Source organism: Myxine glutinosa, chromosome 7 (assembly GCF_964187855.1).
Source record: "Myxine glutinosa chromosome 7, kmMyxGlut1.1, whole genome shotgun sequence".
NCBI lineage: Eukaryota > Metazoa > Chordata > Myxini > Myxiniformes > Myxinidae > Myxine > Myxine glutinosa.
In genome coordinates, this window is record NC_136267.1 from 1,234,250 (window position 1) to 1,247,389 (window position 13,140).

The 13,140-nt window shown below is 57.7% G+C and overlaps 2 protein-coding genes across 12 annotated transcripts in view; one reads left to right on the plus strand and one right to left on the minus strand.

Moving 5' to 3' along the window:
- LOC137430958 (Na(+)/H(+) exchange regulatory cofactor NHE-RF3) overlaps nucleotides 1–13,140 on the minus strand; it is a 166,715-nt gene that overhangs the window by 69,689 nt on the left and 83,886 nt on the right. The gene's annotated exons all lie outside the window — the stretch shown is intronic.
- Nucleotides 1–13,140, plus strand: part of LOC137430957 (cystathionine beta-synthase) — a 54,759-nt gene that overhangs the window by 22,399 nt on the left and 19,220 nt on the right. For all 10 annotated transcript variants that reach the window (XR_013623999.1, XM_078781231.1, XM_078781233.1 and 7 more), the window contains 5 exons: nucleotides 11,787–12,018; nucleotides 12,165–12,268; nucleotides 12,367–12,501; nucleotides 12,749–12,828; nucleotides 12,942–13,076. Coding sequence is in view for 9 of the 10 variants with exons in the window: in XM_078781231.1 (XP_078637357.1) it covers nucleotides 11,787–12,018; nucleotides 12,165–12,268; nucleotides 12,367–12,501; nucleotides 12,749–12,828; nucleotides 12,942–13,076 (686 nt within the window). In the remaining variant the exon portion in view is untranslated. The remainder of the gene's footprint in view (nucleotides 1–11,786; nucleotides 12,019–12,164; nucleotides 12,269–12,366; nucleotides 12,502–12,748; nucleotides 12,829–12,941; nucleotides 13,077–13,140) is intronic.

The following is a 13,140-nucleotide window of genomic DNA, read 5'->3' on the forward strand; positions in this document are numbered from 1 at the left end:
CGAGGTGGACCGCGTTCGCGCTGGCCCGAGAAAGACAGTCGGCCACGGCGTTGTCTTTGCCGGCGACGTGCCGGATGTCCGTGGTAAACTCCGACATGGCGGAGAGGTGGCGCTGTTGGCGGGCCGACCACGGCTCCGTGATCTTGGCCATTGCGTAAACGGCTTGTGGTCGACAAACGCCGTGAAGGGTCGGCCCTCCAGGAGGTGGCGGAAATGGCGAAAGGCCAGGTGTAGACCGAGGAGCTCACGGTCAAACGTGCTATATTTGAGCTCGTTCGGCCGGAGTTGCCGGCTGAAAAAAGCAAGTGGCTGCCAAACCCCGTTCACCCATTGCTCATGTACGGCGCCCACCGCGTAGTCAGAGGCATCCATGGTGAGGGCGATGGGAGCGTTGAGCACCGGGTGAGCGAGCAGTGTTGCGTCGGCGGGGGCCCGCTTTGAGCTTTTAAAGGCCGCGTCCATTGCTGCGGACAAGACAACGTCGTGCTTGGCCGGCTTGCCCCGGAGGGCTTTGTAGAGGGGCCGCATGAGTTGAGCAGCGCGGGGCACGAAGCGGTGATAGAAATTCACCATTCCCAGGAATTCCTGCAGGGCCTTTATGGAGCGGGGACGCGGAAACGTGGTGATGGCCTCGACCTTGGTTGGCAGCGGCACGGCCCCGTTCTTGGTGATGTGGTGGCCCAAAAAATCAACGGCCGTTGTGCCGAAGTGGCATTTGGCCGGGTTGACGATGAGGCCGTGCTCGCTGAGGCACCCGAACAGTGTTCGGAGGTGGAGGAGGTGCTCGGCCCGGGACGTGATGGCGACGAGGATGTCGTCCAGGTAAACGAAGAGGAACGGCAGGTCGCACAGCACGCCGTCCATCAAGCGCTGGAATGCCTGAACCGCGTTCTTGAGACCAAACGGCATTCGCAGGATTTCGAATAAGCCGAACGGCGTGATGACGGCCGTTTTTGGGACGTCGGCCGCCCTGACAGGTACCTGGTGATATCCCCGTATTAAATCGATCTTTGAAAAAATGACCCGTCCTGCCAAACGGGCGGAGAAGTCTTGGATGCGCGGGATCGGATACCTGCCGGGGGTGGTAGCATCGTTAAGGCGGCGGTAGTCGCCACATGGGCGCCAGCCGCCCCCCTGGTTTTGGGACGATGTGTAGTGGCGAAGCCCACACGCTATCGGAGCGCCGCATGATGCCGAGGTGTTCCAAAGCGTCGAACTCGGCTTTGGCCACGGCGAGCTTGGCTGGGTCGAGGCGGCGGGCTCTGGCGTAGACCGGCGGGCCCGTGGTTGGTATGTGGTGCTCTATCCAATGTCGTACTGCGACGGCCGAAAACGTCGGCCGCGTGAGGGCCGCGAACTCCGTGAGCAGGCGAGCAAACTCATTCGCCGCCGGGAGGGCGCATGCCAGCTCGGTCGGAGCGGAGCTGCTCGATGTGCATGCCAGGGAGCTGAAGGTCTCGGCGTTGATGAGGCGACGCCGTTGGACGTCCACCAGCAGTCCGTGTGCGCAGAGGAAGTCGGCGCCCCTAGCAGAGCCATGGGCACGCTTGCGGTTACAAAAGTCCAATTAAAGCGTTGGCCGCTGAAGCAGAGGGTGATGTTGCGCGGGCCGAAGGTGCGGATGGCCGATCCGTTGGCCGCAACCAAGGAGGGGCCGCAAACCGCGGACTGCCTGTCCTGATCGGAGGCGGGTATGACGCTCAGTTGGGCGCCGGTGTCACACAGGAAGCGCCGTCCGGATGCTTTGTCCGTGATGAAAAGTAAGTTGCCCGTGTGGCCGGCGCTCATGGCTGGTAATGAACGCCGGCCCGGCCGTTTCCCGGCTTGCCGAAGGTGCACGGGTGTCGGCATGTCCGGGCCTTCTGTCCGAACCTGGCATGATAATAACACCACGCCTGGTCAGGTGGAGACTCCGGTCGTCGTGCTGGAGGTGGTCGGCGCGGCGGCCGCCAATTGCGTCGGCAGTTCGGTCGTCGACCGTGCCGGGTGCTCGGGTGCCATGGGCGTTGCTTCGGACGGCGGTGGGCTCCAGGTTGCTGCTCCAATGCGTTGGCCTGCCGCGGAGATCTTGTCGGCTTCCCTGGCGAGGGCGCGGGGATCCGTGATCGTCGTGCTTGCCAGGGCGAGGCGTACCGGGCTAGGCAGCTGACGGAGGAACAGCTCCCGGAACAGGAATGCCGGAGAGTGCTCGCCGAGCAGCGAAAGCATGTCGTCCATTCGCTCGGACGGGTGCGTGTCGCCGAGCTCGGGCAGGTCGAGCAGGCGCCGTGCGCGTTCCGCTGATGAGAGGGCGAAAGCGTCGAGTAGGAGCTTTTTAATCGCCTCGTATTTGTCAGCGGCTGGAGGGCGCTCGAGGAGGCTCAGGGCGCGGGCCGCGGTGGCTGAGCCGAGTGCTGCTACCACATGGTGGAAGCGGGTGTCGTCGGCCGTGATGCCTCGCAGGGCGAACAGGGAGTCCGCCTGGGCGAACCAAACCGCCGCGTGAGCCTCCCAGAAGGTAGGCAGTTTGAGGGCAACTGCCGTGTCCATGTCGGGTCACCAATGTAGGAGCTATGCTCCAACGTAAATCGAAAGAATGGACGCGACAAAAAGCTGGAATTCGTCCGAGTTTCTTTATTATGTCAAATCACCTCGGGTACTCTGAAAAGCCCGTTTATCGGGCAGCAATATATACACAAAGAATTAAGTTAAGCACCCCTACACAACGAATTAAGGTAAGCACCCCCTAATATATATTCTTTGTGTATATGTATACATTGGCATATATTCTAAGGTATGTGAGATCAAATAATGATTGGTATGACATTAGCAATTATCCATTGATGAAATTGAGTGATCAAAGTGAAAAAAAGTGATTGGTTGAGTCAGTGATCCGATCACGTGGGTCCTACACACGTTATTGACGCAAAGATCGCTAGAGGTCTTCTCAGAACAATGACTGTACGTTAGAAAACATAAACGTCATCCACACTGTCCGTGATGGACCTATAGCTCCATACTTAAATTGAGGTGAAAATATGCCTAAAATTCCCAAAAAATTTCACCTTCAATTATTCAGAATAAAATATTGAAAACGGCATGATTGTTATGTTTTTATGTGACCATAATATCACTTCTCCAGAAAATATAGCAATATCATGGGTATATTACACTGTTTTGACGACAACAAACTTGTAATGTGCGAGGTTGTAAAAAAACGGGGGGGGTGCTTAACTTAATTCTTTGTGTATATATACACATTATCCCGGAGCGTTTGCCCGGGAAAGGCGAGAGGGGGCGTGCCCGGGCGTCCTGGACGAGGCCTGGCAAGTCGAGAGCGGGCATGCCCGGGTGTCCCGGACGAGGCCTGGCAAGTCGAGAGCGGGCATGCCCGGGCGTCCTGGGCGAGCCCGGCATGGTGATCGCTCCGCGTCCTCGGTAGGTGCAAGGCGATTGTGTATACCCAGCGGTAGCCGCTACAATGTAATAAATATTAGGCCTGGTACATGGTATAAAACACATCATATCACTCTGAAACCATCATAAATAGATTCCCTGACCTTGAAAACCAGAGAAACAAAGTATTACACATGAAAATAAGAACAATTGACGACAATATGGAGATTTAAAAATATGGCGACCATCTTGGACGCCATCTTGAATTGCACAGTTACAGTAGCCTGTTGGAAAGGTTGTCCACCTGGAAGTTGTTGCTGGGGGTCTAAGGAATCCAACCATATACAAAAACCTTTTATAGCAGACCGTGTCTGTTTTCACAAAAAATGGGGGGTTTGCCCCCTGGGTATGCAGGTCAAAACCCACTGGAACAGCGGGCTCGGCTTCTGCCGCCACGTGCGAGGCGCCGCCATTTTCCTCATCTACTGCCGCCCCTACTTCAACTTCCTCCACTACCAACCCTTTCTGCTGGTCCTGGGCCATTAGTTCCACCTCATTCATTATACCCACCGGCATTTGGTCGCTTTGGCCAGCCATTGCACGAAAAAAAAAAAATTTTTTTTAAACTAAATTTCATCCACTCAAAATTTTTGAGTGCGTGAAGCGCACTCTAGGTCCAATTATCCCACTCCCGGACACCAATTTGTTGCGGATCTCGAGCCCGTCGACGTACAGAGGGGGTTAAACCCTTTTGCTCCTTCGAGCTTAGAGTCCACAAGGCCGAGCCGCCACTCCCGTAGCGAGCGTGCGGAAGGGTATTGGGTCGAATCCCCACGTACCTTCATTACACACGCCGCCACGAGAACGGGGACTGGACCTCGCACAAGCCATGCTAATCGGATACGCCAAGCGGTTTGCGTGTCATGTGACTCGTGCCGTTAATTCTTATTGAACCCGATTGAGCGGTTTTATTCGTGCGATGCTAGGCCAATGGTGTGAAATGATGTGCATGGTCAAATGGAAGGAAGAACACAGGTTTATTTACAATTTATACAGTGATCAGGGTAAAGAGAAGAGACACAGAGCAGATACTTAGTCAATCTTACTTAATCCCCGGACAAGGGCCCACTCACTCACACAGGGAAAAGAAGGAAGGAAAAGTACGTGCTCCAAACGCGTCCTGGCACCGTTAGCTCCGGACAGCTCGCCGGGTGTGGCCCTCGAAGTGTTCGCGGCACGTGTGCAGGGAGCTCAGGCAGGGAGATCGTGCGTCTGTGGCCCCGGGAGGGACTGTCCTCACAAGCGCGATTAACAGCCGCAGAGCGCAGGGCACAGGGAGTGTTCGTGCACAGAGAGAGCTTGGGGCGGAGAGCGTTCGTTCACAGACCTCTTGGACAGAAACTCTGACTGGGGCTCTGACTCTCCGACACTGACCTCTTACTCTCACTCTCACTTTGACTCTCAACCACACCTCTCACTCTCTCTGGGTCACTGGGGCACTCGTAGACCGAGGGACTGGGCGACTGGCGCGGGGGGCCCGGGGCAGGGTCTTGTAGCCCTGCCGCAGAGTCTTACCCGAATGTTCCAAGCCCCTCCTCTGGCTGCTGTTGTGAGCCACTCCCCTGTAGCGTTCATTGGCTGCCTGCCATTTACCGGCCACTCCCCTGTAGCTCCTCCTTCGGGCCTGCCAGACTTGTTCTAGGCCCTAGCACGTGGTGTTCCAGCCCAAGGAGCACCGAAGCCTACACTTACTGGCCTGTCAACGCATACTAACAGAGGAAAGGACTATGCTTACATTTAATAAGAAATAACTAAACTAAGCGAGGCTACATGTTGTAGTGCAACTAACTAAAAAGGGGGGGTTACCTTTATTCTCATAACCGCAACAATATTCAAGGAACAGCAGCCTCAGGCAGATAACATGTCAACATCAAAACATGATTATCTCGTGCCAATAACCTTGACAGTTAAACTTTTGTTATCTGGCGTTCACCCTGGCAAGCGATCAATGTACCACTCTTATTTCACTCTCCACACTCTCTTGTTCCATGAACTTATTGCATTTATCCAGCCCCTTTAAACGATTATTACCTCCACCACCGAAGGTCGACGGAGGTTAAGTTTTCACCCCTGTCTGTTTGTCTGTGAGCAGGATGTCTCAACAGGTTATGGATGCATTTGGTTGAAACTTGGTGGACAGGTTTAGTGTGTGACGAGGAAGAATTATTTAGATTTTGGTGAAAGTCCAGGTCTGGATCCAGATACTAGAATTTTATCATTTTATCAAGTGATTCTTTGCCATTGAGAGATGGGGGAAAAAATGATATTGAGCATATTTTAAAGTGGTGGATGAGTTGTGACAAAACTAGGTGGTTGAGTTCGTTAGGTTACAAGAACAAACCAATTAGATTTTGGTTCAGGTCCAAATCCAGATCCGGGCTATCAGTTTGATACAAAACAAAGGGTTTCAACTTGACAGAGGTATGTGCTCTATTGAGTGCCCGTTCGTTCCAGTTTATGCTCTGTTGCATGATAACAGCACATTTTGTCCTCTTCCTTGCCTTTAACAAGCCTGACTAGCTAAACTCTAGACGGTCACCGCCTGACTTGATCCTGGTCGGTCAATGACCAACCCCAAATGGTAAACGTCCAGCTCATCTCCAAATGGGCACTAATTGTCAGGATTCCTGAAACAGTGCTGAATTTGCCGGATTGCCGACGGCCAGTCACCAACTCGTCGGATTGCCGAAGTCCAGTCACCAACTCATTGGATTCCCGAAGTCCAGTCACCAACTCGCCTGATTTCCGACGGTCAGTCACCGACTTGCCGGATTCCTGACTGCCAGTCACCAACTCGCCAGATTTCTGATGGCCAGTCACCAACTCGCCGGATTTCTGACGGCCAGTCACCAACTCGCCGGATTTCTGACGGCCAGTCACCAACTCGCCGGATTTCAGACGGCCAGTCACCAACTCACCGGATTTCCGACGGCCAGTCACCAACTCGCCGGATTTCCGACGGCCAGTCACCAACTCGCCGGATTTCCGACGGCCAGTCACCAACTCGCCGGATTTCCGACGGCCAGTCACCAACTCGCCGGATTTCCGACGGCCAGTCACCAAATCGCCGGATTTCCAATGGCCAGTCACCAATTCGCCGGATTTCCGACGGCCAGTCACCAACTCGCCGGATTTCCGACGGCCAGTCACCAACTCGCCGGATTTCCGACGGCCAGTCACCAAATCGCCGGATTTCCAATGGCCAGTCACCAATTCGCCGGATTTCTGACGGCCAGTCACCAACTCGCCGGATTTCTGACGGCCAGTCACAAACTCGTCGGATTCCTGAAGTCCAGTCACCAACTCGCCTGATTTCCGACGGTCACCAAATCGCCGGATTTCTGACGGCCAGTCACCAACTCGTCGGATTCCCGAAGTCCAGTCACCAACTCGTCGGATTCCCGAAGTCCAGTCACCAACTCGCCTGATTTCCGACGGTCAGTCACCAACTTGCCGGATTCCTGACTGCCAGTCACCAACTCGCCAGATTTCCGATGGTCAGTCACCAACTCGCCAGATTTCCGACGGTCAGTCACCAACTCGCCAGATTCTTGACAGCCAGTCATTAATACACCAGCTCCCCTTCAGTACATTGATAAGTCGCCTCCGCTAAGGTCACTAAGAATTTACAAGATGAAACGGTCACTTAAAGCGCGGCGTTACGCGCGCTGCTTGTGAGCAAGGAGGAAGCGGACAAGCGGTAACATATGAACGTCTTTATTGTAAGACTACACTGTAACACTGAACTCCTCCGGGCTGGTCGCCCGGTGTATATCATGAGGCCACGCCTACCCCTCGGGCGTGGCCACCGCCCACTTGGTGCGTGGAATGATGTCACCACGCCAGTGGGCTTTTGTGTCCGCCACACGCGCCCCCCCAGAATTCCCGCGCACCTGGAGGGCCAGTTTGTGGGGCAGACGAATGACCCGGCCGAAGCGCCCCCTGGCGATCGGCGGCGTCCGGGGTGCAGGGATACCAGGTGGGATGCCCCTGGCTGCCCCTGGGATGGGTGCAGGACCGGGGGGCGCCGTGGCGGCGGGGCTGGGCAGTGCCGGGGGTCCGCCCGCAGGAGGGCGGCCCCGACGTGGGGGTCGGGCCACTGGCGGTGGATGGTCCACATCGAGGTGGGCCGGCTTGAGGCGGTCTACCGAAACGCGGTCAGGAGTACCGCCGATGTCCAGGGTGAAGTGCTTCGCCCCGGTCTCCAGCACGCGGAAAGGCCCGTCGTACGGGGGCCGCAGTGGTGTCCGATGGGCATCGTGGCGGACGAAGACGTACTCCGCCGTGCGAAGTTCCGGGGCGACGTGCGTCGGTGGGTGCCCGTGGCATGCCGTTGGCACCGGGGCGAACCTCTGGGCGGTCTCTTGCAGAGCGGAGCGCTGCTGTGCCACGGACCATGGTGCCGTGGAGTCGGGGAGGAACTCGCCCGGCACCCACAGCGGTTGCCCGAATACCAACTCCGCCGCGGATGCGCGCAGGTCCTCCTTGGGCGCCGTCCGGAGGCCCAGCAGGACCCAGGGGAGCCTGTCGACCCAGCCGCCGTCGCGGAGGGTGGCCCGGAGCGCGGCCTTCAATGAGCGGTGAAATCGCTCACACAGGCCGTTAGCCTGGGGGTGGTAGGCCGTGGTTCGGTGCAGCCGGACCCCGAGCCCCTGCGCAACCGCCCCCCAGAGCTCCGAGGTGAACTGGGGGCCGCGGTCGGATGAGATGTCTGAGGGGGCGCCGAACCTGGCGACCCAGGTGGCGATGAAAGCCTGCGCGACATCGGCCGCCGTTGTCGACGCCAAGGGCACGGCCTCTGGCCACCGGGTGGTGCGGTCCACCATGGTGAGGACGTGGGTGAAACCCCGCGAGGGGGGCAGAGGTCCCACCAGGTCCACGTGGACGTGGTCAAACCGGCGTTCCGGCACCGTGAACGGGGCCAACGGGGCCTGGGTGTGCCGGTGCACCTTGGCGCGCTGGCACGCGAGGCATGTCCTGGCCCAGCCGCGGACGGCCTTCCGGAGGCCATGCCAGACGAACTTGTCGGCGATCAGCCTTTGGGAGGCCCTCGCGCCCGGGTGGGACAGGCCGTGGATGGCGTCAAACACCTGGCGCTGCCAGCCCGCGGGCACAATGGGGCGAGGACGCCCGAGGGAGACGTCGCACAAGAGGGCCGCGCCCGCGCCGTCGAACGGCACCTCGGTGACGCGGAGGCCCGTGACGGCGGTCCGCAAGGCCTGGACGTCGGGGTCAGCGGCCTGGTCCGCTGCCATCCGGGCATAGTCGATGCCGAGGTGGACTGCGTGGGCGACGGCCCGGGAAAGGCAATCCGCCACCGGGTTGTCCTTCCCCGCGACGTGCTGGATGTCCGTCGTGTACTCGGACACGGCCGAGAGGTGACGCTGCTGCCGGGCCGACCACGGCTCGGTGACCTTGCCCATCGCGAAGATCAGCGGCTTGTGGTTGACGAAGGCAGTGAACGCCCGGCCCTCGAGCAGATGGCGGAAGTGCCTGACCGCCAAGTGAAGTCCGAGCAACTCGCGGTCGAAGGTACTGTAACGGCGTTCGGGCGGGCGAAGCTGCCGGCTAAAGAACGCCAGCGGTTGCCAAGCTCCACGCACCCATTGCTCGTGCACCGCGCCCACCGCGTAGTCCGAGGCATCGGTGGTGAGGGCGATCGGTGCATCGGGCGCCGGGTGCGCGAGCATGGTGGCGTTAGCCAAGGCGAGCTTCGCGCCCGTGAACGCCGTGTGCATCTGCTCGGTCCAGGTAACGTCGCCTTTGCCCGGCTTACCTCGGAGAGCTTCGTGCAGGGGGCGCAGGAGCTGGGCGATACGGGGCAGGAACCGATGGTAAAAGTTCACCATGCCCAGGAACTCCTGCAGCCCTCTGATCGTGCGGGGGCGCGGAAACCCCTTCACCGCCTCCACCTTGGCCGGCAGGGGGACGGCTCCGTGCCTGGTGACACGGTGCCCCAGAAAATCGATTGTGGCGGCGCCGAACCGGCACTTTGCGGGGTTCACAATCGGGCCATGCTGGCCCAGGCGTTCGAAGAGCGTGCGGAGGTGGCGTAGGTGCTCTTCGCGGGACGCGCTGGCGACGAGGATATCGTCCAGGTAGACGTAGACAAAATCCAAGTCGCGCAGGACGCTGTCCATCAGTCGCTGGAACGCCTGAGCCGCATTCTTCAGACCGAAGGGCATGCGCAGGAACTCGAAGAGTCCGAATGGCGTGATGACCGCCGTCTTTGGGACGTCCTCCGGCCTGACGGGGACCTGATGGTAGCCGCGTATGAGGTCCACCTTCGAGAAGAAGGACCTGCCCGCCAAACGGGCGGAAAAGTCCTGAATGTGGGGGACGGGGTAGCGGTCGGGAGTCGTGGCGTCATTGAGACGGCGATAGTCCCCGCACGGTCGCCATCCCCCGCCGGGCTTCGGCACGATGTGCAGCGGCGACGCCCAAGCGCTCTCTGAGCGCCGAACGATGCCGAGTCGCTCCAGGGTAGCGAACTCCGCTTTTGCCACCGCCAGCTTCGTCGGCTCGAGGCGGCGTGCCCGGGCGTAGACCGGTGGCCCGACGGTGGGGATGTGATGGGCCACCCCGTGCTTGACGGCCCCCGCCGAGAAGGTGGGCCGCGTGAGGGCCGGGAAGCCGGCGAGGAGGCGGGTGAATGCGTCCGCTGCCGGAAGCGTACAGACCAACGTGGCCGGAACCGAATCGTTCGGCAAGCCGCTTGGCAAGCCGCTCGTTGAGCTGGGCAACGCACATGCGAGCGAGCTGAACGTCTCGGCCTGGACAAGCCGTCTGCGCTTGACGTCGACCAGGAGCCCATTAGCGCACAGGAAGTCCGCGCCAAGCAGTGCCATGGGCACGTCGGCGGTGACGAACGTCCATCGGAAAACCTGCCCTCCAAACCGCAGAGAGAGGCAGCGTTTTCCGTACGTACGGATGGGCGTCCCGTTCGCGGCAAGCAGCGCGGGGCCCCCACCCGCGGCGTGCTTGTCTGACGTGCCGGCGGGAATGACACTCACCTGTGCTCCCGTGTCGCACAGGTAACGGCACCCGGAGAAGGTGTCCGTTATGAACAGCAGGCTGCTCGAACGGCCGGCGCTCATCGCCACAATTGAGCGCCGGCCCGGGCGTTTCCCGACCCGTTGAAGGAGCATGGCGGATGACACCGCCGAGCTTCGTGGCCGAACTTGGCGTGGAACCAGCACCAGGTGGTGGAGCTGGAGGAGCGCGGCTGGCTCCGCCAGGCCGGTGGAGTCGACGGGTTTCCCCGCGGTGGCGGTTTTCGCCGCGGCGGTGGGCGGGGCGTGGCGGCGTTCACGAGGTGCGTATCAGCATGCTGCTGAAACTCAGCGTGCTGTAGAAGATGATGCTGTGGAACAGCAGCGTCGAAGGCCGTGACGGCCACGCCAACGCTCGCCCGCGTGTCCGAAGCGGCGAAGTACTTGTCCGCCTCGGCCGCCAATGCTCGGGGTTCCGTTAGCCCGGTCCCGGCCAACGCGAGGCGAACCTGCGCTGGAAGTTGGCGACGGAAAAGCGCCTGGAATAGCGAACCGGGGGCTTCGTCGCCCAACAGTGACAGCATATGGTCCATTCGGACCGACGGGCACGTCTCACCGAGCTCGGGGAGATCCAGGAGGCGGTCGGCCCGTGCGTCGTCCGTGAGGCTGAACGTGGCTAGGAGTAGCCGCTTGAGTGCCTCGTACTTGTGGCCGTCCGGTGGGTGGCGAAGGACGGACACAACTCGAGCGGCCGTGCCGGGCCCGAGGGAGGCGACGACATGGCAGTAGCGCAGGTCGTCGTTGGTGAGGCGCCGAAGCTGAAATTGGGCTTCGGCTTGAACGAACCAGACCTCGGCCTGGGCCTCCCAAAATTCGGGAAGTTTAATCGCCATTGACTTGTCGTTGTGTTCGGAAGGATCGCTATGGCAGATCCAACGTCGAGGGTCACCAGTAAAGCGCGGCGTTACGCGCGCTGCTTGTGAGCAAGGAGGAAGCGGACAAGCGGTAACATATGAACGTCTTTATTGTAAGACTACACTGTAACACTGAACTCCTCCGGGCTGGTCGCCCGGTGTATATCATGAGGCCACGCCTACCCCTCGGACGTGGCCACCGCCCACTTGGTGCGTGGAATGATGTCACCACGCCAGTGGGCTTTTGTGTCCGCCACACACTCACATTTATAATGTCTTCATTTGATTAGTTGGTCAGAATGCTGAAAGTTTTTATAAGTTTTTGATCACAATGTTTATTTGAAATTCGTATGAAACTTGTACGATGCAAAAATACATCCTAAATGCAAAATCAACAGAATGCATTGCAGATTCTGATGTTGGCCCTGAATTTACATGATTCCAGTTGGGGAATTTGCGAGGATGAAAGAGGAAAGTACTCACAGTGTTTGTTCTACAACGACCCAAGAAACACAGGACCAGGAAATAATTGAGGAGAATGGAGTGGGTGCTCCGTGGGTAGCAACTTGCCTCAATGAGAATGCAAATGATGAATGGGTGTCACCAGGCCTGCCCAGCCGCTGTACTTGGAAACAAAATATCAAGGCCGCATCTGTGCACGTGCATCAGCAGCAAAGGTGAGAGAACGGGACGAGGTTTTGTTTTCCGAGTTATTTGATAACTCTCCATTGGTTATGACATGGATTTGACCAACAAACTAACATCAACCTTTCACTTTGTCTCCTACCGCCCTCCCTCACCTCCCCCTTCCAATCTCTTGCAGCCCAAAGCCAAAGATTCTGCCGAACATCCTCTCGCACATCGGGAACACACCCATGGTTCATCTGAACAAGATCGGAAAAGCGCACGGCCTGCAGTGTGAACTGTGTACGTACTCCGTTTATGAATGTAATCATTTGGTTCAAATATATCCATCTAAAACCTTTGTGCCTTTGTCTAATGGTACCGAGTGTCCCATGCTGCAGTGGCCAAGTGTGAGTTTTTTAATGCTGGTGGGAGTGTCAAAGACCGCATTGCTTTGCGCATGGTCGAGGATGCAGAACAAAGTGGAATGTTAAAGCCAGGAGATGTTTTGATTGAGCCGACTTCAGGAAATACAGGTATGTTGGCGTGTTCCTTGTTACAGGAACATGGAGGGGAGTGGTTGTGTTGCATGCTGTGGGTACAAGAGGAAAGTAGGAAAGTAGTTGTTACTTGTTGTGGGTACACAAAAGTGATTGCGTTGAATGTTGTAGGTGCACGAGGAAAGTGGTTGTGTTGCATGTTGTGGGTACACAAAAGTGGTCGTGGTGCATGTTGTGGGTACACGAGTGTTGCATGTTGAGTTCTCCACCTTCCTGCCTGTAGGAATTGGTTTGGCCCTCGTGGCAGCAGTGAAAGGCTACAAGTGCATTGTTGTGATGCCGGAGAAGATGAGTAATGAGAAGGTGAGATTGTGACAGCATTTGTTTCATTATTCACCTGCTTTGACCCAAACCTTGCGGTGCTGTGAACCGGGTTTGTTATTCGAGTTATTACCAATTTGTTTTCCCCACATTAGGTGGATGTTTTGCGAGCCCTGGGTTCAGATATTGTACGAACACCAACAGGAGCGAGTTATGACTCGTACGAGTCCCACGTAAAGGTCGCTTGGAGACTTAAACAAAACATGCCAAATGCTCACATCCTGGACCAGGTCAGTCGATCTCTATATTTACCCGACTCCTCAGCCGGAATCCTCATCAATAATATGTTTACCC